General features: G+C 41.0%; 1 protein-coding gene across 1 annotated transcript in view; it reads left to right on the plus strand.

Moving 5' to 3' along the window:
* Positions 1–24,984, plus strand: part of COLQ (collagen like tail subunit of asymmetric acetylcholinesterase) — a 45,018-nt gene extending 20,034 nt beyond the window's left edge. Inside the window, 14 exon segments of the mRNA XM_067292478.1 lie at positions 1,122–1,166; positions 1,869–1,895; positions 3,566–3,637; positions 6,175–6,237; positions 7,186–7,212; positions 7,851–7,895; positions 8,597–8,632; positions 9,584–9,664; positions 14,474–14,570; positions 16,391–16,530; positions 19,485–19,604; positions 20,425–20,545; positions 22,432–22,534; positions 24,525–24,984. Of these exon segments, the coding sequence (XP_067148579.1) occupies positions 1,122–1,166; positions 1,869–1,895; positions 3,566–3,637; positions 6,175–6,237; positions 7,186–7,212; positions 7,851–7,895; positions 8,597–8,632; positions 9,584–9,664; positions 14,474–14,570; positions 16,391–16,530; positions 19,485–19,604; positions 20,425–20,545; positions 22,432–22,534; positions 24,525–24,594 (1,047 nt within the window). The 3' untranslated portion in view covers positions 24,595–24,984.
* The last annotated feature ends 250 nt before the right edge of the window (positions 24,985–25,234 follow it).

The following is a 25,234-nucleotide window of genomic DNA, read 5'->3' on the forward strand; positions in this document are numbered from 1 at the left end:
TTGAACTCACCCACAGAAAACAGGTACTCTCAAATTCCTCTGAACAATTTCTGTTTGGATCAGACGTCGAACAGCAGGAGGGTAATACTGACTCCAGAGGAATGCAGACTTAAGGCTAACTTTGGGATTTAACTAACCATCTAACAGTTTGGGATTTGTTTAAGCATGAGAAGGAGACAAATTTATTGAAAAATATTTTAGCTTTGTTTTCAAAACACTTAAACAGCAGCAGTGGTGATAATTGTATTTCAGAGAACAGTATTTCAATTCCACAGCTATTACTCTGTGGAAAATGTCATTCCATAAAGGTAGAAAAATGCACAAAGCAAGAAATGTTTGGGAGTGTTTTGCTGTTTTTATGAAAAAGCAAATGAAATATGATTTGGAAAAAGAATTTTCAAAATAATATTCAGAGGTGGGTTTTGCCATTTTGATCCCATTTTTTCTGCGAAAAAGTCCATGGTACTGAGAAGTTCTTCAAATGGCCACAAAACGTTGTAGGCGAGGTATGACCAGCACCCCCAGCCTTCACAGCCACTTTCTCTGCCCAGGATAAGGTATGGAAGAAGTGTTATAACCAAGCGGGGAGAAAGTGGGGACAAGGACAGGAAAAGGGCTACAAAGTCTCATTCAAGATGCCAATAAATTCATTTCAGTGTTTTTTATGCTGGCAAAAGATTCAGGAGCAGCAACAATTCTCCATGTCTGTAGTACGTTGCATCCCATCCCGTGCATTTTATGCCATGTCCGTTATCCTCCCTTCAGCTGAGCTGGTCTCTGGCTCCTTTGCCAGTTGATGCTGTGTCTCCATGTCCCTGCGGTCACTAATTCCTCAGGTTTCCAATAACTTCTCGGCTTTCCTTTGCCCTCAGCTCTTTCTCTTGCTAGTTTTGTTCACCTAGAAAATGACTTTTTGTGTCACTACAACTCTGCAGCCTGCAATCAGCAGTGGCACAGCTCTATCATTTAGAGGCAATGCGGAAACACCACGTCCAGGCACCTGACTTCATGCGTTCACACCAGTCCCAAGAGACACATCCAGGGCCATGGGCCAAGGGAAGGCAACAGTCCACGATTTCTTCCCAATATAATTTGATAACGGCATTCACTTTTCTCCCTAGGGTCCACAAGGAATTCCTGGTATAATGGGACCAAAAGGGGAGAAAGTAAGTACCTGTTGTTAAGGCATTTGGTATGTTTTTGAGGGGAGAAAGAAAGAGATAAGGGGTCCGTGTTCTGTTTTTTTCTCCTCTGTTTAGTCAATGACAGGCCTTAAGGACATGTGGGGATTTGCTTAAATTTGAATTGGAAGCTGTGGATCAACTTGAGGCTATAATTTAAAGCTTTAACTCTCACTATTCATCTTCAAGCTTGAAATATTTTTTCCATTTTTTCATGATAACTGCCTGTGTCTGCAGAGGGTGTTAAGGAAGCAGCTCAGAAGCACGAGTGAGTGATGGTGCTAATGCACCAGCCCCTGGAAACCCTGTCTGTTAGAGAGACCTGGGAAGCAGAGCTCGCCCAGGCGGTGCGGGTTGTATGGGTCAGGTTAGCTACGAAAAGCAGTCTGTATGTTTAATTACAGCTTGAGATCTGCAAAGCATTTACTCCATAATGAGACTTAAACAGCTTTATGCCTGAAGTTGGGCACGTAATTAAATGCTTTGCTATAGAAGGAAGTGTAGATTTAGAGCTAAGAACACAGGAAAGATTCAGGAGCTCTATTAAATCAGCTCTTCTCATTTTGCCTTGGGAAGCAAAGTCTTGAACAGAGAGATATTCCCAATTTTGCTTATAAATGTGTTGACTAACAAGCCACTGTGCTTCATGTGGTATCTATGTGACTAACATATTCCTTTCTCTGACAGGGGGAGATTGGCAGGCCAGGAAGAAAGGTATGAAATAAGGTGCTGTCTCAGACACCAGTCTAATAAACAGCAGCTGTAACTCAGAAAACGATTGAATAAAAATTAGCTAATGTTAAAGTTTAACCTGCTTGTGCTGCTTCTACTGATACTGGTGATGTGAGATGGGGAGCTCGGGGCCCAGGCCTGGGGAGCTGGGCCGTGTGCATTGCAGAGCTGCAGGGGCTCCAAATTTGATAAATTTCCTCAGTAAGAAAGTCTGGCTCTAAGCAGATGATTAAAAGAGAGCGGGAAATAACCTGAACTATAACTTTGTGGACAGGAGAAGCAGAATACGGGAGCTATCATAAAAGATGTATGAAAAAAACCCAAAGCAAAATCAAATTTTTTGCTCCAAAGCCAAAACAAGGTGCAGCTGACTAGCCCAGAAGGAGGGATAATCATTAATGATTACACTTACAGAGTTTTGGCACCGTCACTGTATGCTTACTACAATCCTATGCTGGGTGACATATGAGCCATGATATATTGTCAAAAATATGTGCCCCTACGTGTGGTGAAACAGAATATGTTATCTCAGTGGCTAAGTGCTTCCATTTAATGTAATTAATTTTAAAAGAAGACAGAAATGCAGGATGAAATCAGAGATATGCAGAGGTTAGGTCACTAACCAGGAAAAGAAGTACTGTTCTAAAAATAAACAAAAGATTTTAACAGCAGGTACAAATCAGTAATTCAAATTAATGTGAAACATACAGACAAAAGAGGTATTATTCTTTTAACCTAAATTGCAAATGTCCTACAATAAACAAAAATATTCCCTGTATAAATTCAAGTGTTTGAAACAGTAACGTCTGAGATGGTCACTCATCAATGTGCAAGACAGTGCAAATCTTCAACCCTGGAATACTTACTCTTCTGACAAAAACTAGTAGGTCCCAAGAGAGAAGTTGTCCAGATATAGACTGGGAATAAAGCAGTGCAATTCCTGCTAAAAGCTGTGTGGTTTATGAGAGGTCACTCTTAGCCCCAAATATCATGATCAGATTTCTAGGGCCATATTGTCCAGTGGTATAAAGCAGTGCATGTGGTACCTTAATCTGTACCAGTTTAGGATCTAGTCAAAGAGTGATTTACAAGCAGCAGTTTAAATAAATAAATATGTATGTAGTTATTGCTAGTTATATAATTAAGTAGCTGATAAGGAGCTGTACTGTACTAGTATACTTACAATAACTAGTAATATAAGAATACTCATAAAGCGAATAGTAATAAAGAAGAATATCTTAGCTAAAGATTTGGTTCTATTTTTAGTGTAAAGTGGATTAATGCTAACAGAATTACATGGAGGTCTTTTTGACTTACAATGTATTAAATGAGAGGAGGATTTAAGTTATTGATCCTGGGTTTTTAGGATGATTATTTTGACTGCAGGTAGATTTCCCCTGCTGTTCATCTATTTATTTGAATCAGTATCACTTAGTATTTCTGGGAATCCCCGTTTCTTCCAGTAGCATCAATACAAACTTTATTATGAATAGAATATGGTAAGTACTTCTTGTATTAAAAAAAAGTAAAGAAGCATTTGCAGTTCTTTTTGTGAAAAGATTGTATTCCTCCATATCTTCTGATGGCAGCGGAGGCCTATGTTTTGGAATGATGTTAAATGAGTTTGTAATAACTAATGTTTTCCATTCAAGGGTAGACCAGGTCCGCCTGGTGTCCCTGGAATGCCAGGACCAATCGGATGGCCTGGACCGGTGGGACCCAAGGTAAGATTAAAACAATTTCATTACCCCCAGAGTGTGGGTACACTTTTCTTTCAGGATCCACAGAGGATTAGGCAAATTTACAGAGGATGATCTAATAAACGTCATGATCTTAACACAACAGTTGACTCAGGAGGTTTCTACACCCTCTCTGCTGGGAAGCTGTAACAGCACAAGGACACTCTGCGCTTGTCCTGTTTCTTATACTCTGCAAAGATCTGGCCAGTCTAGGTTAGGATGCTGTACCTTCAGCCTAACCCCACTCGCAGTTCTTATATTGATTAAAATACGTCAAAGGAAAATTGAAAATCAAGTCTCATGAAGACTCATTGATAACAACAGATGTCTTTCATAATCACAAGAATCAGTGTTTCCAAAATGGTCGTTGCGTTTATGACTACTCTTTATGATTGTCCCTTTGACTGAATGTGTACTTCTTGGCAGTGTAACTGTGTGTGTCCGTGTGATCACAGGGAAAACACCACGGAAAGGGGATTAAGACCATTTGGATGCTGGTCAGATATTTTAACGACAGTTCCACAGACTTGTCCAAATGTCCCCGTAAAAGTTTTGTGTTTAATACTGTCCTTACACCTTGCCATTGCTACTGCTGGAGGCTTGGCATCAGTGCCATATGAGCAAGCATTCATTTCGGTGGTTTTTCATAGTCAACAGCAGAAGAAATGGCAGGACATGCTTTACTATAGCAGAGTGATTGCTTCATCTGCATTTATTAGAAAGAAGTTACAGGACAGTCCTTTACTGAATATTATCTTATGCAAAAGGTATACAGCTCTTCACAGGAGCTAAAGTATATCAATTTTCTCCTGGGATATTTGATATAGCTGCTTATCTTCAATCCAGTATGAGATCAGACGAAAGGACTACGTATGATGTTTACTTTGGAAACTGCATTTTCCAGCACATCTGTGACTCTTCATTTGCTCCATGAGGGTTGTGGCACCATCTCAGAAGGCATGATGCAGTAGCTCTTGCTAGAGAATAATAGTGGATGACTTCTGATTTCAAACCACTCCAGGAAAGCGGGCCCTTAATCTCGTTACAACTATGTTAGATGAAGAACACCATATTGTAGTGTGTGGAAATGTAGGCAAGCAACAGGAATCCACGTACTGAAAAGGAGCCTGTGTTCACTTTAAGCCAGGAGATGGGAATCGGTGCTCCCCCAAAAGCATCGTGTGCTGTGGTTTCCCACCGTGGCAGCTGTGAGAGCAGAACGAAGACTTCCCTACCTTGTTCCCTCATGGTCTGAATACTGAGAGCAGAGCCATCAGAAAACTGGTTCACTTTGCCTTTTCCTTACATAACTCCTAGTTTTATTTATGATGTCTTCCCAATTTTGTGCTATTTTTTCTCCTCTTTGTCTATTGTTATGTTTTTTCATCATACTCCTTGGAACATTCCTCACATTCAGTAGCAATATTTTTCCCTATGTTTTGACTGCAAGTCCAACTTGCTGTTTAATTCCTATTCTTCTGCTTTTATCATCTCTGATCTGCATCTCCTCTGTTCTTTAGAGGAGTTCCTACTTTCATTTCTTCTGGTCTTTATATATGTCTGTTTCCTACCTGTCAGTGAAGACACCAGTTGGATGGAAGCCAGCAGATGCCTGTGCTTGCTTCTCTAGATTGTGTCCTTCTTTCCTTTCTCTTTCTCTTTCTCTGATCTTCCCAAACTCCCGATATCCATCTTCACTACACTGATTCTGTACATCATCTTTCTGTAAATCTCCAGTGAGCTGTTTTTTCTTCTCATTCCCATCTCCACACCTTACATTTCTTCAACTGGTTCTCCTTACTTGTCTGCTCTTCCTTAGGCACAGCCTTGGTCCAGTTTCCATCTCTTCTGCTTTGTTTCTTCAAGTCTTCTTCTCTGAACTTCTGCCAAAGCATTAGCCAATATGAAAATCCTTTTCACCAGTATGACAGTGAAAGCCAAAGGAGAAAGAGAGCCAACCATATTCTGCTGGATAAGGCTGCTGCATTTCTGCAGGGACTACTCCATATTTCACCTTAGATAATTAGCTGACAGCAGCCAGAGAATTTGTTGCAAAGCCTTTTGGTGAATTGCTGGCTCCAAACCACTATAAAGCGTATGGTGTCTCAGATCTAATATAAAAGTAACCCGTATGTCCCTCCATGCCATAAGGCTTGCAACAAAATACCTTTCTTCTCTGTACCTCAGTGGAAGTGACATAGATATGATAGGCAGAGGCTATGCACCTTTAAGTATAAAAAGCTGTACTGCTGCTAATTTGCTTGAATGACCTTTAATAGCATCTGGCAAAACTCAAGTACAAGTTACACACCCAAGAAAATGCAAATAGAAGAAAAAGACAGTATCAGAGGACTTGGGCAGAATATAATTGCAATATAGACTTCTGCTATAGTGCTACACCAAGCATTGTAAAGATCAGGCTTGTCTCATGTATTCAACACAAAACCACTAAACTATCAGACATTCAAATATGACCTCATCAGAGAGCCACAATCAATAACTCTCTTTATTGACCCCTTTAGGGTGAAAAGGGAGATTTGGGTGTGATGGGATTGCCAGGTACAAGAGGACCAATGGGCTCCAAGGTTTGTTAATCAAATGCTGCATTTTCAGACATCTGTTTCTAATGCTCTGCTGACAGCTGCTTCCCTCATGAATTTGCTAGAAAGCATTTATCAATATATATCTTTTTTAGTACAGCTAAAAAGATATGCTCTCCTTCAAGCAAGGTTATGTTGTCTGTTTGGGCTTGGCTGTGTTCTTATCTTTTCATGAAAATGCTTTAGTGTAAGTTAATATAATGCACAAATTCTTTTTAAAAGCAAAGCTCATATATAATTGTATCCCCCTAGAAACTGGAGCTCTTAATTATATCTGCAACATTAACTCATGGCTCAAATGTTTTTCACCTACCTCATAAGATTGTGGAGAGCCTTTTGGTCCTCTGTTAAAACTATGCCTCTGTACTGATAGTTTGGATAGTAAGCACAGGTTGATCTGGATGTCCTACTATCCGCATTTGTCTATAGAATAGCTTCTGCATTTACAAATTTAGGCCACAATATTTTACAGAACTTGAAAAAAAAATATGCAATTACTTTGTTCAAATAAAGCACTGGAAAGAAGAAATGAATACAGTAGAAGCTGACTTAAATGTCTTCTAAGGATATCTTCCATGGGGAGGAAAATTATTGCTAAAATAATTTTAGATTATTAATTGTGGAGAGTAAGGCTTAATTCACTTTCAGTTACAATTTTATTTTCCTTGTTTTAATTTGAAAAGCAATATCAAACCTGCTGGCTTTACCTGGCTTTTTCATGTTGGCTTATTGGCTGAGTTGTCTTGCCTTTAATTCATATTTTGTAATTCTGTTTCAGTGCACTCTTAGAAGCTATAAACATTTATTTGCATTTAGAAGTTGATGAAGTTAATTATTTGTGTTTCATGCTTTTTCTTCACTTTTAATATATGAACTTGCTTCTTGGGTAATTCTGAAAATGAGAAGCATTAAATTATCTATCATTTCCTTTAGGGTTTTCCTGGAATAAGAGGAGAAAAGGTCAGTATGACAACGATAGAATAATGTATAATTTAACAATTGGAAACAATTATGTAAACAAATTAACTCTAGAAATGGGATAATTTTGATCAAGGGAAGTCTAAAGGTCCCATTAAAAAATGAAAACAAGTATGGAGGAGAGCAATCTTGAGACTTGTGTTGGGATGCTAAAGGAGCAGGTCTTACATCCCATCTTACTGTGAACAATTTACTACAATGCACCTCACTACAGTTTCTCTATCTGTAGCATGGGCATAATAATCCTTAATTATTCATCTGCTTTATTTAGGCTGTATATTCTTTGGCACAGGGATAGTTTTTACTGTCAGGGCGTACAGTGGGACCTGAACTTGGATGAAGCCAGTTGGGGAAAAAAAAAATCAAGTTTGGAAATATCATGCCCAAGAAAGCACACATTTAAAGTAATTAGCCTTCTTCTACCAGCCTTGACCTTAATTCAGTTATAGTGTCAGTGAAAGTAATAAGGAAACATTTTAGGATATCTACCCTCTACCACACCCTGAAGATATTCCAATATGCTACATGGCTCCAAATAATGCCTCGTATAGGAGAAACATTTTTTGCTTCCATGTGGAATGTAGTAACTAAGCCTTTATCGCCCTGTTATCTTTCCCCAGGGGTCCAGAGGTGTCATGGGTGACAAAGGAGTCAAAGGAGACCAGGTACTTTTTTTCTTTTTTTTTCAAGATGGCTCTGAGCTTAAGCTAAATGAATGCTTGAGGTATTTCTGAGAGCAAAAAGGGAGCCTGGAGGCATGTCCCTGGGAGGGCCAGGGTGGCAAGGGGAGGAGGTGGCCCCACGTGATGTGGAGCAGCCTCCGTGCCCCTGTGTCCCCCAGTCCCAGGTCCCAGGGGGCTGGGGATGCCCTGTAGGCAACCTAAACCTGTGCAGTCCAGACCCATGGCAGCTCTCCAAGATGTTTCTACCTGGTGACATTATATTGCTGTGAGAGAGAAGTTCTGTGACTTAGGGGTTCTTTTAACTCAAAAAGGGAAAGTGAATCCCTTTTGACATAGATGAAGAAATGCTGTTCCTGAAGAAAGGCTTTGGTAGTTGTCCAGATGACAGGGTTACCTGCGGACAGAAGCACAACCAGTGTGCCATCCCCGGAGGAGAGGAAGCAGATGACAGATGACCACACAGATGAGCAGTGTTACCGTACCAAGGGCTTAACAGTAAAATTTCCTTGTAATACCTACACACTGTCACCTGCAGCACTGAATCACAACTCAGGGTTTTCACAGATATCTATGGACTGTACATGACACTTGTTTTTCTTCCTTAAAAGCCTAAACTGGTGCTGCCAATCTTTGTCAAAGATCACTCCACATGTTTTAATGATTTTTTTCCTTTTTCTTTCTAGGGAGAAATAGGTTCCCCTGGAATGCTGGGTCAGAAAGTGAGTGCACAGGATGGACTGGGGAATTATGTTAAGCACTGGCATAGGGTCAACGAATGGCTTCAGAAATGTTTTTGACTGTAGTTAGAAAGCATAAAGCATTAAGACCTTGCTGTGGACTTGACCAAGACCTCCAGGCTTTTTATCTTAGGAAAAAAACATGAGATTTAGCTCAGTTTGTTGTTGTTGTTGTTGTTTCTCTCATTTCCAGAACATTGGTTTGGACGTAATCTTTTTCCCATTTAACATGTTCAAAATCTCCATTATAGATTCATGACTGGCCTAATTTTTGTGACTTTATATACACAAAGCTAATAAACATTTCCTTCACGATACTCTCAATCAAAATGGTACTACTATAAATAGCAGTGGTAATCCTGACCAGTTTAGATTTCGCCGTTGTTCTGTACTAGAAAACCAATCAAAACTCAGACTTCTATCTTGTTTTATGGATAGAATTCTTAAAGGAGGATCATTTTATGAGATAATCACATCCTATTTCTTAAATTAGGCTAAGGAAATAATGGTTGCTTCTAAGGAGGATAGGAGATCAGTGAATTAGCCACCTTTCCTCTTGATGGATATTTTATTTCATAGATCTTACAGCAAAGCAAACTGTTGTCAAAAGGGTTACAATTTTGCTAGCCAAATTCTCTCAATAACCCCAAGCCTTCTAGCATGCTTTTGATCTCTCCATTTAGCCTCCTCTTTAGGGAAAGGATTTTCAGGGAAATCTGGGTAAATTGTAAGAGACATTTTTGACTTTACCTTTGTTTTAAAATATTGGATTATAATTGTGAGTTTCTCAGAAACAAACGGTGCCAAGATGATCTAGAGGAATGATATGAATTAAAGCACAGTCCATCTGCTATGCAGTATAAGGCACATATAACCAAGGCAGCGCGCATTTCTGTACTTACGTCCTGCTTCCTTTTCTTCACACTCACAAAGGGCGAGATGGGCCCGAAGGGGCAATCTGGAGCACCAGGACACAGAGGACCTATAGGAAGACCAGGAAAACGAGGCAAACAAGTAGGACCTTGGTGTTTTCTCTTCCCTTGATTTGTGTAGTTGTGGCATACGTGTGTGCTCTCTGTTCTGTAGCTGTATCTTGTGTTTTGTCACGCTGGGAGCAGGTAGAAGCTTTGTAACCTTCATGTGCATGCTCAGACTGCATAGGGGTTAAAGCCTAAACTTTAGGACTGCAACCTTGCCTGCAGCATTCAAATCCCTGGCCGCACATCATGGGGAAAGTAGCATTTTCCCTGGATTGGTTACTAACTGGTTGAATGTAACTTGAGTAGACTTTGGACCCCCCCTTTGAATCCTAAGCAACACTGAGTTATGCCCCTGTTCCCAGCCGGTGACTCCAACAAGGAGGTCTGCGATGACTTTTGAGTCAGCGGGAGGTGCAGCTCTCAGACAGCACAGGACGCAGCTTGGGGTGCAGGGAACAGCTGCGGTGCCCTCCGCCACTGCCTGTCCCTGGCCCTGCGGCTGGCTTAGGGAGCAGGGCTGCTCAAATTCACTGCCTGCAATGGCAACAGGAAGGCTATCCAAAATTCATTGCTTGTCAGCCTGCCAGGTGACATCCTCAGCCCCAATGGAAATAGATTCCTGAGATGAAAGAATGAAGGTTTATAGGGAAACACTGGATTTCTGAGGCTCTGGATGAGGGAGGGAATTCAGGCGGTTTTGCTGAAGAATGGAGGATACTTCCACTCCTCCCTCACACTTCGCAGCTTTTAGCTATATTCCTGCACATTCTGATGCTTTTCTGTGCATGCTACAAAAAACAGCCCACTTACCGCAGCTCTGGGCAGATAGGCAGAGTTGGCCTCTTGCACGGGACATGTCATTGCCTGTGTCCCCAGCTGTCCCTGAATTTTCTCGCTGGCTCACCACTATGGAGAACTATACTACTTCTATTAAGAAAGACATTGCTTGTGTGCATCAGCAATAGCATCCTCTAACTAAAAATGACATGCTGCAATGTATCAAACTAATATGTGGTCTGCAGCAAAGAAAATCACTGGTCTATACTTCCAAACCTCAGTCCTTTAGTACATTCCTTATTTCTAACATACGCATTAAGTGTTCATCCAGTGTCTTTTTAGGTACTGACCCCACAGCTTGGGCCAGCTGGAGAGCAGTTTCTGTCCACATTATTCAATTTGATTCAGTCAGGCTTTGCTCAGGTCCCGGGGTTGATTAATACTGATCAGACTGCACAGCTGCAAGGCCTTGGAGATGACCAAAACATAGTGCAAGGAATCAAAATACTAAAACATCCACTCTGTTTCTTCCTTTCCCTCTGTTAATATTAATACAAGATTGATTTGTCAGTCTGGCTTATTTATATGACACTTCTCACCATTGTACTGCGTACCAGGGACAGATTCGTCTTCTCTGAGAAAGGTCAGGACGAACATATAATGACTTGAAGGAATGGTAATCTTGTGTGGAATCTGGTATGGAGTGGGATGATGACAAATGGTTCTTATTTAGGCTTCAAAATAATTGTGCTTGGGGAAACAACTTTTTAGAATTTCAGATAAATTGTAAAGACTGTGAACTGTGTGTAAATTTGGTACTGACCCCTCCAACACAGCATTCTCCAAGGAGGTAGCAAGATTAGTGTAGTTACCAATCAAGTGACCAAATACGCCTCTTCACTTGCATCTTTCCTTGTGTATTTATTTTAAGCAATGGTATTGGGGGAAGGGGGCGGGGGGAGCAGACACAAAGTCCAACCCAATGCTAAGGAGATCAGACCCTTTGGGGCTCTGAACTGCCACCTGAGGAGCCCGTGTCTTTCCACTGACTGACAGTGAAGGAGCCTGCTCTGGCTACACTGGTGCTGGTTTTGATGTACACTCTCCCCAATACCACAGCCTGTAGGTGTGATGGTTAATAGGCACAGTCGAAAGCACCTTAGCTGCAGTCTGGTTACATCCAGTATTGCAAAGGGAGGCACCCACCTCCTTCACTGTTGCTCTAATCTGCCTGCTGGCTTCTGAAGTGAAAGAACACTCCCCAGCATGGGGAGAAGTTAAAAACTGGGTGTTGGGGAACCAATAATAGATCATCAAATATAAGGAAGGTATGTGTAATATAGGTCTGCTAGGTGACCCAGCAGGAATAATTTTTGTCCTTGAATTAGCAGGTTTTAAAAGCTGCTGTGTGCTCTCTGACATTTTTGCCAACAGGGGTCACCTGTCCTGCCAAAAGGCATGTGCACAGATTGTCTTTCTGTAGCATAAGGGACGGAGAAGACACAGTGCCTACAGATCAGCTCCAACACAGAGCGTATGCATTATCCTTTCTTTTCTGAAAGGACTTCATATTTCATCTTAGAAGTTTTGTTTCATTACACAGTACACATTACAAAGTGGTCACGTAAGGCACCTCTTAGTTTAAGGCAACAATCAGTGTGACAAAGGAACTAAGGTCTGGCCCTAAATCAGGATTTCCAGGCTCACACCTCAGTACACAAACCCCTTTCTGATGCTCTGAAAATGATTTCAGCATGATTTCTGTTTGAAAAATGGGTTTCCCTTTCTGTAATGGGTCAACTAGCTTTTTTTTTTCTTCTTTTTTAATCCTTTGAAAAACTTGAAAATGACATTTGAAAGCTGTGTCAGTCTGGTTGTCGCGCTGAAGTACTGCACTTCTGCGGTTGTTTGTTCAACTGAGACGATAGTTTCCATCAACATGGAGCCATTTCCTGCCTCTCGATCCAGCTGACATCCCTAGATGAAAGCAGCTAAATTGGGAAGGTGTTACTTCCACTTCCATTTTGAGATACATCTCGATTATCCCACTGACTTCTTCAACTCTGCTCTGCTTCTGGGGCAGGCTCTGCCAAAAGGGTGGTGAGGAGGTGGGATTTGCAAGTTGCAGCCTCAGAGCCCTCACACAGAGATGAAGTGCCTAAAGGAACTGATGCTAAGGAGAGAGTCAGGATTTCAGCATTGACAAGGTTAAGGCTGTAGATGATGTTACTTGGAAAAAAGGCAAAGGAATATATATATTGTCTGTGGGAAAAGCTTTTCTGAATGCAAAGGGTGCATGTGAAAAGAAACAAGGCAAAGATATTTAATAGAAACCTCAGTCGTTGTTTAATCTATCTGTGCTAAGCAAAAGAGCATTAAGCAATCATTCCTCCAAAACAGGAGATACAGAAGTCAGGTAGCTTTCAGGCAGTATGTGTCTGACTGGCACAGGATTTCCTCTGCCAGTTTTGTGTATTCACGTTGCATAATGTAAGAAGCAATTAGCGATCAGCATCGTGGACATTCACATAAATCCTGGAGTGTTTTGATGGCACAGAGCTAACCTAATAGGATTAAACAAAGCAAATATTCAATTAGTTCTTTATGGGCCATGGCAAAAATAACCTTCCTCTGTTAAATGGTGCAAGTGACATTCAAATGTATTCATGGGATATAACATATTGTGTAACACCAAATTACTTTAGTATATATTACTATGTGTGCTTCATTACTCTGAAATTAGATTTGCAACAGCCCATCATTCACATGTGAATGCACATTAACCTGGAACTACACCATCTTCAAGGAATTCATCTCCTTTGGCATTTAAAGAAAGCTAACATAGTACAAATCTTTTCTGTTATGCTAAAAAATGTACGTTGTTACATAAAAAGCAAATTAGATATTTAAACTTTAATATTTAACTGTATTTAATATTTAACTGATATTTAACTGTATAATACACTTCTGAAATCTAAATCAGTTTTGTAAAGCTGAGAAATCCAAGCCTCAGAGAGTATAAGAATAAGAAAATAAATATAGTTATTTTTAGTAAGTGTCACCATATTAAGTTAGGGAGCAAAAACAGAAAGGTGTTGAACAGTTCAGGATAAAATTTTCAAATGCCTAAGGGGATGGCTGCACAAACAAGCTCCCAAGAAACAAATCAGGGAGCTGGTTTTAAAGAATATTAGCATTGCATGGTAACTGTGTGTAAGCTCCTTTCCCGTAGGTAATTTACTGCATTTTGACTGAGTGACCAGAGGGACATAATTCATTCATCAGCATGCAGCAGGGCAGTTACCACACACTAGCTTATGCTTTGTAAAGCCAAGCCCTAGCTTACCTTGCAATGACTTGTTAACATAGCTATATCTGAGGGGAAAGTCAAGGAGAAACAGGAGTCTAGGTGCCTGAAGTACTTTTGAATATAAAGTGTCTGCCTCAAAGCATTAGGTTCAGAAGCGTTAGATGTTTCTGAAAAAATGAATCCTAAGCCTGGGAAACATCACCCTTGCTGACTCTGCTCTTTTTAGAGCAGAGACTTTGCTCTTTTTAGAGATAAAATGAATTAATTTCTTTCTGTCAGCCCTGCAAAGTCAACCTAAGCTCCAGAAGTCAGAGCTGCTCTCATTCCGTGTTGTGCATTAACATAGAACTGATGATTTTCAGGGTCCACTATTTCAATTCCACCAGCCCTTTCTCTCTGAGCTGCACTGCCTCCTAGATAACTACCAGGGATGAAAAGGCATCTTTAAAAAAAGGCCACTGAATGACTGAAGTCAGAGCAGGGTGGTTCCTGACTCCACACAGTGCAGATCTACTGGTACCATTCACTTTTTGGGGAGCAGGAGCCCTGCTTGAACCCACCTTTCTATCTCCACATGGAAGAGGACAGCGCAGGACCTCTCCCCGGGGTGATGGCTCTGGAGTCCATGCTGTGCACTTGCTCCTGTTGGCAAATGTCTCTGCTTTCTTGAAAGGGGAGCCACTAATGGCTGGAGAGGGGGAAAGGTTGCGCGTTATTAATAGCTTAACAAACAAATGGATGTCTCCTCTCTCCTAGGGACAAAAGGGAGACATTGGACCTGTGGGAGTCATGGGTCCACCTGGAAGGCCTGGTCCTTCAGGCCAGCCAGGCCCCCCTGGACCTTCAGGATCAGGTAAGCAGGGGATCAGGTAATTTTAGGCACTGTCCCTCCTCACCAGTCCCTCCTGACTGGTCACATCTGCCTACATAGGCACCCTTACAGAAAATGCTGCAAGGCTTTGTTTGCTTCTCCACTTACAGTGAGGAGATTTCTCCAAAAGGCGGGTCATTCCAACCTTGTCCATTATAAGGGATTTTATACCTTACTTGGAAGCCTTCATAATGGCTTTTGACATTTCAAATAAAACTGAAACATGTGGTTCCTTGTGGGACTGTATTGGATGAGGATGATGAAAGGCTATCTGGCAGCCTTGGAGGAACTAGTTAATCTTCATCATCAAAGATCTGTTGCTTCTCCAGATATGCTAGCTTACAATGACATATTGCTATTTCTAATCAGCCGGGACGCACTCACCCTGCAAAGCTCTGCAAAAGAAAAACAGATGAGACTCAGGTCCCAGTGACAGTGGGGGAAACAGGAAAGAGAAGGAAAGTGACAGGAGTTAGAGGGAAAAAGGGGGAGGAAAGAATTCTCTCCTTTTACTAGATTTTGTAGATATCTCTGTGCTCTTTGCATTTGTGTAACTGATAACCATACAGCTTCAAAGTTGTGCACGCACATGAACCCTGGGCAGCTTGCTTTCTCTTGGGAGGCCGAGTGTAGACATGGAAGATGATATACGACCTGTAATACTCCGTGACTGTGGTTCAGAAAGGGCTTTTCCAAATTTGCTGTCTACTGAATTATAACAAGAGTCTTGAAAAGAAACAAAAGCAAAGACAGCTGGGAGCTGTTTTTGTCTCAGATGGACACCAACTATTTGTACTGCAGCTGATCTGTGCAATTTTTTTTTTCATTTTTCTTTCCCTTTTTCTTCCCTTGCTTACACCAGCGGGCAGGAGATCTCTTTCTTCTGGTGGTGTGGAAATGGTTCATCTGTGGACCTGGGGGCTGCTTCACCAATTACTCTTCATATATCTCATGTCTCTCATTATGAAACATGTTTATCCTGAGTAAATTATCTAGACATTTCAAAGGGTTGAATTTTCACCATGCCAATGGGAAGGCAGCCAGATCTTGAGATTACTTTTTAAAGGCTTTATTCGACCCCAGGAAAGTTTATGTATCAGACTTGTCAATCTCTTTGCTCTAACTTATAAATTCTTATTCTAAATGACCTTGCTGTAATGATGTCACTGCTTGCAGTATTAACACGATGGCTCATAATTCTAATTCTGCAGAGTACTGCATCCTTGACACTGTTTGAAAGTCAAAAAAACATAGGTTTTTTTTTTTGGGGGGGGGGGAGGGTAATTTTTATCTGTAGCACTGCTGTATTTCTAGCTGGGATTTCCTTTACAGAACTCACTGAGACAGCAGTGTTCAATTGACTGTATATATATGCACAAGTCATACACAGACATAATACAAAGACTGACTCTATCTAACACTTATACTATACTCACTGCATAGATGCTGTAATTTACATGTGCATCATGGCTTGAAGTTCTATAGCTTCAACCATATTGACACATATGGAAATCATAAGCAAATGGCCAATCTCTTTCTCTATAAAGTTGGTAGAAAAATTTTAAAAGTGTGATCTGAAAGAAAATGAATGTGATACAAGCTCTAGTTTTACTCCTAAAGTGCTAGAATTGGTGATTCTGGTAATGAGTTCCCTCAGCTCTTGGTGGATTTGCTGGGAGATGTGCATTTCTGAAAATTTATGTAAGTGCGTATTCACCTGACCAGTACTTTTTCCACTGAGGGTGTGTTTGTGTTTTGTATGGTACCTTCATCACATGGCAACCTGCTATTTTGCTTCCTAGGACAATTAGCAGTAGGACCAAAAGGGGAAAGAGGACTTCCAGGGCCTCCAGGGAGATGTCTCTGCAGATCCCCACAAAATGTGAATAGTCCACCGTATGAGGAATCAGTGTTTGGACATAGTTATCCAAAAGTCCCTGCGGTAAGCAGATTTTCTAGGAGAGGATGACAACTGTTCTTAAGTAGTTTTTTTAATAAGAGGTGTTATGTTTGCTAATATTTTGGATTTAACAAGGAAGATGTCTGTATGTGTTATTTCTGCTATCCAAAGCCTTTGCAATCCAGTCAGTGCAAAAGAATTTAATCCCATATCTAGCTCTGAGGGCTGTGTAACTGAGATGCTGAAATGCAGCTATCTCAAACCAGTAAGCAGTGTGGCACTTTTTTAGAAACTTGTTTTTGAACCTGAGGATGCTTTCCTCAACCTTACTATGCATACACAATCTGTTCTTATTATTTCAGTCAATTGGAATGTATTTCAGGTTGGCTGGTGAAGGAAGCATCTCTTTTTTGCTCATATTTTGTGTCTGCAAACACAGTGATTTCAGAATTGAATATCAGGGTCAAGCATATAGCATATACATATATAGCACTTTCTCCCAAAACACAGGCCCTCTACCTTGGATGAAAAATGTCTCCACAAACCATGGGAGTCAGACTTCTGAGCTCCTGTCTGTAGACATACACTTTATATAGCCCAGTTTCAATCTCTAGCCTTCTTGAAAGCATTTTTATGAGCAGATTGGACAAAGTACTCTAAAGGACAAGTCACTGCTGGCAAGTGACGTAGAACTTTTTTCTCTCTGATTTCTTTGGTCTTTGTAAATACTGTTTCTGGACTTTTCCTTCAGCTGGGCCCTGCCTTATTATTCTCTGCATGGTAGCACTTAATTGGCAATATAAATGCTGCCTTTCTGCTGCTGTGAACAAGCACGTGTAGCCCTGCCATGCAGACAAGAGGAGTGTTGCATGATGTCCTGTCTTTGAATGACAGTACACAGCAGTTAGCTTTGTTAACTTGCCCATCTGCCACTTCTTCAGAAAGCCACTGTTGTGCGTGAAAGGGTGCGAACTCACTACACTGTTTATTACACCGGGTCAGTCTTTTGCAGGCGTGTGCTGCAAATCTTGTCAGCTTTGTTGCTCATCCCTGTGCGTGTTATATTGCAAGAAGCCCAGTTAGTTATTTCTAAAACTTAATGGCGACAGAATAAAGCACATGAAATGAAGGTGCATCTCACATCCCACTGCACACTATTGCAAAAACCTGTCATATATTTCACGGCATGGAGAACACTTAGGACAAAGCATAAGGCCTGCAGTATTCAGTGCAGGTCTTGTTAGCCCCTGCACCTTCTTCCCCATCAGGCACAGTTTAATACCAGATCTTTAAAGAAGGTAACGAAGGTATAACCACCTAAACTATGAATAACCCACAGCCATCTCTATGAACTTTCCTTTGGTGACAACCAAGTGCAATTTCTGTTGTCAGGATTGAGGGGATGACAAAGAGGCAGATGGGGAAGCCACACAAATTTCTGCCCTCATCTTCTCAGAAAGTGGAGCACTTGCTGAGCCTCACTCCCCATTTGCCTGTCCTGTTTGCTTTACTCCCTCAAGTGCCAAGAGCATGAGCTTCACGCTGCTTTTGTCCCATTTAGATCCCCATGTGGCAGCGCCAGAGTCAGCCTGGCACCGCTCGGAGGCTGCTGTCAGGGTTGCTAGAGCTGCATGTGGAAAAGCCGCAGAGAAGGCGCTCTGTGTCCCTGTCCCGGGTTGCTGGAGCTCCCGCTTTGCCAAAGCAGGACTGCAGCCAGCACTGACCATGGGAATTCGCCCGGTTTCAGCCACTCTTTCCTACCATAGCAGCTCCCCAGTGCAACCACTCGCTCACTCCTCAGCTTGCAACGTCCTCGCACTGCCAGAGGAGCAGAGAGGCTAGGAAACAAAACTCTCTTTTTCTGTCACTCTAATTCATTCTGTTTTTTAAATCTTTTATAATTTCCAAGGCCAGTATCTATAGTTTCAGAGAAGACAGATCTTCCATTGATTTCAACAGAAATTAGAGCTCTGAGGCTAGGACTTTAGCTACTGAACACAATTACAGGATTGGTTCTTTGTTGGCTTTCTATTTCTTTGCTTTCTTTCATTCCAGCTGATGGCATTTTTATTCAATGCTTCTTTAATGATATTGGCCTTTGTCAGGGGCTCTGGGAATATTCTGCTATGTAAAAATTTCAGGGTAATTTGTTTTAAAAAAGCTAATTCTGTTTATGCTGGTGGGAATCAGACTCAGGCAGTATGTTACTAAATCCATTTTACTCAGAAACATTACATTTGCTTTTTCTTAATTTAAAAATGGTTTGAATTTTGCCAGAATTAATTTGATTAAATTGCTGAAAGAAGAGATTATTTCTTAATGCCTCTCACAGCCAATTTCAGTGACTGAGACATTAAAAGAATTTGGGTAGAGAGAAGCTCATCCTAATTCTCTCCATTTTGAACTATTTTTTTTCTGTTTAATTGAAGACTTTGCTTTAGACTGAAGTACATGCTTGTAAAGAAATATTCATTTCAATGCCAATTAGGTCTAAACAAAGTATTAAAAGATAAGTGAAGGCTACAGTGAGCAATGCATTATTTATTTTGTAGCCACGAGCATGCCTAAAAGATTATAGACATGCCCACAAAGAGCACTTATGCCCGTATGAATTTTGCAATTGTTCCAGTATCTAAACATTTGAGCATCTGAAATTTTTCACAGCAATGATCATGCCCGAGTATTTGCATGGTCGTTAGCTGTGGCTGTGCATTTTGAGATAAGGTCATTGAAACCTTAATTAGGTCCTCAAGAAAGACCATTATCTCTTGCAAACTCATCTCTTTTACAATTGCAAAGCAGCCTCTTACAGCCTTGCAGAACATGGAGTAACATGGGGTTGCAGTACCATTCTGCTTCCGAAAACAACCAAACCATTTTTCTGTGCAAGTATTTATGTAGTTGCAGACACATATGTCAGCCTGCAAAGCTGGATTCCACGACAAACCAAAACACTTCTTGAAAGGGTTACGATCACCTGTTTTTCTGTGCCCCAGATTTTTGTGGTGAACAATCGAGAAGAATTGGAGCAGTTAAACGCTGAAAATGCCTTAGCTTTTAGAAGAGATCAAAGATCTTTGTATTTCAAGGATACCATTGGATGGCTCCCAATCCAGGTGAAAATATGACTATGATCTGAGAAAACTTGTGAGTGCATGTTTCATTTTTAAATACTTCTGAACTTAAGATATGATACAGAATCAATCAAACAAATGAAGAAGAAGCTCATGTTTGAGCACTGTCACAGCTGTATTAATTCTGTAATTTTTGTTCACAGGAGTCTTAATTATTGAGGCATTAACTCATCAGTGTTCCAGGTTTTGCTAACCTCTCTGTGAACCATGCTCCAGTAGTGAACAAAATGGGGCTGTTTGGGGAATTGTGGTAGTAATGAGAGTCTTTGATTTAACACAAAATAAGGCAAAACTCATCAGGGTGCCAAGCTGTGAGAAAGTACAAAACCTGCAAATCAAAGCCTTGTATTTCCTTATTGCTTCAAGGGATTGAGCCAGTCCCACTGTAATCAGCAGAAGGATCCTTAATGGACTTTGAATCAGGCTCTGTATAACCCCTATTAACCATCAAATAGCAGGATAAGAAAACCTGGTTGCAACAGAAAATCGTTGATGTGATTCCCCTGTATAGAAACTGCCTGAAAAAGATCTTAACTTCATGTGGGAGAGGTACCTAAACCAAAACTGCCTTTCCAAACGGCCACTACACTTTCAAAACCTTTGGCTCCGCACCCCAGAGCTGCACGTGGCCAAGTGATGGGCCGTGGTCGCTCCTCAGTGTGGTGATGCTTGTGTTTTGGGAACAAGTCACCCTGCAGGAAAGCTGCATGGGCTGGATCCACCTGGGCAGCCCTTTCCCGTCGGTGTGACCCAGGCAGCTGGCGGTGCCACCCTGTTAACCGCCGTGTGTTTGTTTGGCCAGCTTACCCCTTTCTACCCTGTGGGTTACCCCGTAGAGGATGGCGGCACCTGCGGAGACGGCATCGTGCAGGCTGGGGAAGAGTGCGATGACGGCAACGCGGTCGTGACTGACGACTGCATAGGTAAGTTGTGGCTCCCTGAGTGCACTCATTTTCCTCTGCTCACGTGGAAGGTGCGTTAGTTATTTCCACAGGTGCCCTGCCACGTACATCACGCGAGCGTTGTACACCATGCGCGGGAGCTTGCGGGCAGCTTGTGATCTGCAAACTGAGTGCAGACATTGAGAGAGGGAGGCACCATGGCTGTAGTGTGCAAATTGAGAAGTCATCACATTTACCTTGCTTTTACCACTTGATTTCTTCCCCAGAGAGCAACAATCTGTACCTTCTATAGCAGACACCTAGCAGGTTTAGTACTTTCTTAACAGTTTTAGCAAATGGGCTTCTTTCACCTTGCAGAACAAGTATCAGCCAACACTGAAAGATGCAAGCTTTCTTTTTCATTTATATATCCCTCCATTTTTTAGTTCAGCTTTCTACGGAAATGGGAGGTATATAGACACACTGTGTGTGAGTTTGCCTACCCACCTGTCAATCACCGGCCTTCTCCTTCTAACACAGGAATCCCCAGCCAACTTTGCACTTGAAAACAAGAGATTTCAAAGGCAATTCAGCTGCAACAGGTACAGAGAGTGAGTGATATAAATAAACGCCCCCTCTAGGCTTGCCTGTCCGCAAGAGCAATCCAGAGAGATAGAGTGACCTCTCTCCAGGCTCCAAGCATGAGAAAACAGTTCAGTTAGAATTTGCAGTTAACCATGAGATACAAACACGCGGGAAAGCTGTGCTCGTTAGTTCCAGTGCTCGCACAATTGTACGTTACGCACCTGCAAGCCCATTGTGTTACTCTGCGCTATGCGCTGCGCAGATCTTCAAGTGAAGAGAGGCCTTACAATAGGTAAACTTCTGACACTGATGTGGCCTGACCTGAAGAGTTATAACTGAATTACTCAGCAATGAGCGTATGGAGGTCATCGTGTTCCTGTGCACCTGTGTGCCTCTGCCAGTCATTCTCTTTTCAAAAGAAAAAGACTAACTGAATGTTAAGTGGGTTTAATTGTACAATAGTACTTCTAAGAACTCATTGTTCTTAGAAGCAGCAATTTCTGATAAGCAGAGCATTGGTGCAATTAATGAATCATTTGTGAGATCTCTAAGAAGAATACATGGTTAGTAAATGACCCACTTCTAATTCTTAGAAACTTTCTATCCTTGAGTGTCCTTTTAATCTGCTTAATAAAAATGCCTCTGAGGAGGTGTCAAAGGGATTTTAGCTAAATGAATTTGTTCTCAACTTACTTACAAAGTCATACTCAAAAAGTTGGAGACATCAAAAACAAAGTCCAGCTGTTGAAGTAAAGGCCACAAATTACTGTAGCCTATGCTCCAGTCACCACGAAAAAATGCCTCAGGCCCCGCTCACACTGAAGACAGTAAGAATCAGTGAGAAAAATACCTTTTTTGCAATCATTACATGCTTACTTTTATTTTTTTGATGGAGAGGCAATAGGTCTGCATAATCTTGTTTGTATGTTGTAGTAGATGCATGTGGATACTACGCAATGTTGAGTAAAGATCCAGCCTGGGATTTTCAAACCGCTTAATGATTTTGAAGTGTTTTTTTGAAAATGTGACCTCCACAAATCATTTACGTTAACTGTATTTTATTCCTTTGATTTGCTTCTAGAGTAATTATCTATAGTAGTAGTGATTATTGTAATTATTGTTGTTGTAATTATGGCTCGTATAGTAACTGTTTATAGCATTTCTTTTCTTGGTCACCCAAATAAGGCTAAAGAAAGAGTATTCTTTGTAGTGAAGAATATTGCATCTCCTAAGACAGAGGTCCTTATAGGATGCCTCTCCCCAATGCCTTGTTTTATGCTCTACCCTTAAAAATCTAGTCCCACTTGTGTTAAGAAGGTCTTTCTTTCTGTATCTTTAACTAGGATGCCGTCGTGCTTACTGTGGTGATGGCTACAGGCACGAGGGGGTTGAAGACTGTGATGGGAAGGATTTTGGATATTTGACATGTAAAACATATCTCCCTGGGTATGTATGAACCTGTCTTTTGCTTCATTGTTATTATTAAAAGAGGAAAATATTACCTAAGTAAACCTTGTTCAGTTGGGACCACTGAAGAGAGTAGGGGGAAGACAGACTGTCAGATTCTTTCCTTATATTATTGACCTTAAGGGCTAAACATCACCTCTCCATTATATGCACACGGTTCCTATTGTGCTAAATGAATGAAGATCATGTGGGCATACATTTGACCATTATTTGCAAAGATTTCCTCATTTTGGGAATGTTAGCATTACATTAATGTCCACTCATAACATACCAAATATAGGAAAGACTGTGATGATCGAATTAAAAAAAAAAAATAAAGCACAGATCCATCTCCTTTTGCGCTTACCCTTAATGGGTACTCTAGGGGCATCTTTGTTTCTGAATCAACCATAACAACCTCTCCAAAGAGCAGGAAATTCACTCAACAGCAGATGGAAAGCCATACATCTGCTTAGCAGTGTCTTTCTGTAAAGCATCTGCTTATTGTTGAGTTGCTGCCTCTGCATTTGTTTAAATAGCTTCCTCTGGTCAGCATTTTGCCTCCAACAGCAGGACCTCTATTTAACTGTCAGGTATTGTTACTGGCTAACAGGAAACATTTAATTTGCAAATGAAATTATGCGGAGAGGCCTCATGGTTCATGAAAGAATAACGTGCTAATTGACAGGAGTAAGAAACCACAGGACATCTTTGTAAATCAAGAGCTGTGCTAATCCTTCCATTGCAATTGCTGGAGTACTCCTGGTACAAGAGATTACTAAAATTGAGACTAGCAAACCTGGCAACATGAAACATTTTTAAGGGATCTGGTCTTCAAGAGAGTGTTGAGCTATCCACCTGTAAAAAACATTTCCTTTTCAAAGTCTGAAGTTAGATGCCAAAAATGAGAGTCCTGCAAAAATATGAGAAATTTTTCTACGTTTCATTTTCCACATATAATCAGGTTTTGAAGAGCAACTTTATTTCTGTGTGTGGAGCCTGCTGATTATCTGCTAAAAGAAAGGTCAAGCTGTGATTCATCAGTACAGTGAGAGAAAAATGTGAGCTTGGCAGTCAAGGAGGAGTTTCATCCCAAAGCAGCCTCTCCTTCAGTAACCTTCATATTTCACCCACCTTTGCTTCAGATTTTGTGTTGGTTTTCTGAGAATGTGGGTTATTCGAGGACATATTTCAAAGGAGCTGTGTTTTTGGATTATCTAATAGATGCATTATTCACTTGAACATATGATAGCAATAAAGACTCATCAAAATTGCTTTTTTTTATTAGCATCTCTGGTCAGATCTTCAGTACGTAGAATCACTGTAGCTCAGTTTAAGTCAATGGAAAGATAAAAAAGATCTCCATTTTTCCTTATTTCGTGAGTATCCCCATACACACATACATTGTAAGTAAAACTTGCATCTAATGTTTTTATTTCACTAGATATTTTTTCAGTGGTGGGCGTGTGGCACTATCATTATTTCACATATGTGTAAAATAAGTCAAAGGAAAGGCAAAACCACATCTACTGAAGCTATTAGAAGTTACTGGAAAATGCTTAACTCAGATCCTCAAATATTTAGTTACACAGTTCCTGTGGATTTTCCATGGAAGTTACAGGAATTAAATGCTTAGCAAAATCTCAGTGTCAGGGACCTGGTGATCACCCAAAGAATTTACAGCTGCCTGGAGCTAGTGTCGAGGCTGCCTCCATGTGCCCTGGCCAATGTGCAGGTTCCTCTCAACGGGTTTTTTTTTTTTTAATTGACATTAGTGGGAATTAGGATTTGCTGACAAAGGGGAGCACGGTAGAGCACTACTGGAAATTGTTCCCTTGTTTTGGTTGCCAAATGTCACTGCACTTGGCACTTTTGGCGCAACATCTTACTTGAATTGCCTTGATTCCTGCAGAGTACTGCATCCAGAAGCTATATTCATTATGTGAACTATAGCATATTTTGGAACTGATATTTTTCTCTTTCATTTTAGGTCTTACGGAAAATTACGATGCACTTCTTACTGCTACATTGACTCTACACAGTGTCGATACTTCACATGAGGGGAGCGCAGAGGTGGGTAGCATCCCACATGCAACAGGGACGCTAGGTGCTATACTCTCATCTATCCAAGAAGGATTGGAACAAAAAGAAAAAAAAACCTCTGTGTGAAAACAAACAAACATGTCATGCTGCTGATGGCCATTTTGAAATGTTTTTCTTTTTTTAAATTAAGTCAGATCAGAGAAAAGTAGGACCACTGCATCCTGTCTTAATAGAAAAATGTCAAATGGTGTTTGCCAGTAAGACTTTCACATGGCTCTGTGTGGGAACTTGCTCTCTGTCACAAATGCAATGTTAAACTACTGGAAACCGAATTTCACTAGCCAAGAATATTGTGTAATAAGACAACATTACCTCGACTTAGCACTGTTAGACCTAAATGTAAATTCTTAAACCTTCTCAGCATAAATACAATGCATATCTTGGATGCGGTGTTTATAGAGACTCTTTACTCTTTTATTACAATGTGAACTTTAAGTGCTGTATCCATGTGAGTTATGATTTCAGTGCCATCAAGGCTAACTCTACACCCTCGTGGGTCGAGCAAGCTGATGCCATTCAGAAAGTGCTTTAAAGGGCAGCAAATCAGGCAAAGAAGCTGGTGGTCACCTTTGCCTTGGGGCTAAGAGGTTTAGCTAT

This window comes from Apteryx mantelli, chromosome 2, assembly GCF_036417845.1.
Source record: "Apteryx mantelli isolate bAptMan1 chromosome 2, bAptMan1.hap1, whole genome shotgun sequence".
NCBI lineage: Eukaryota > Metazoa > Chordata > Aves > Apterygiformes > Apterygidae > Apteryx > Apteryx mantelli.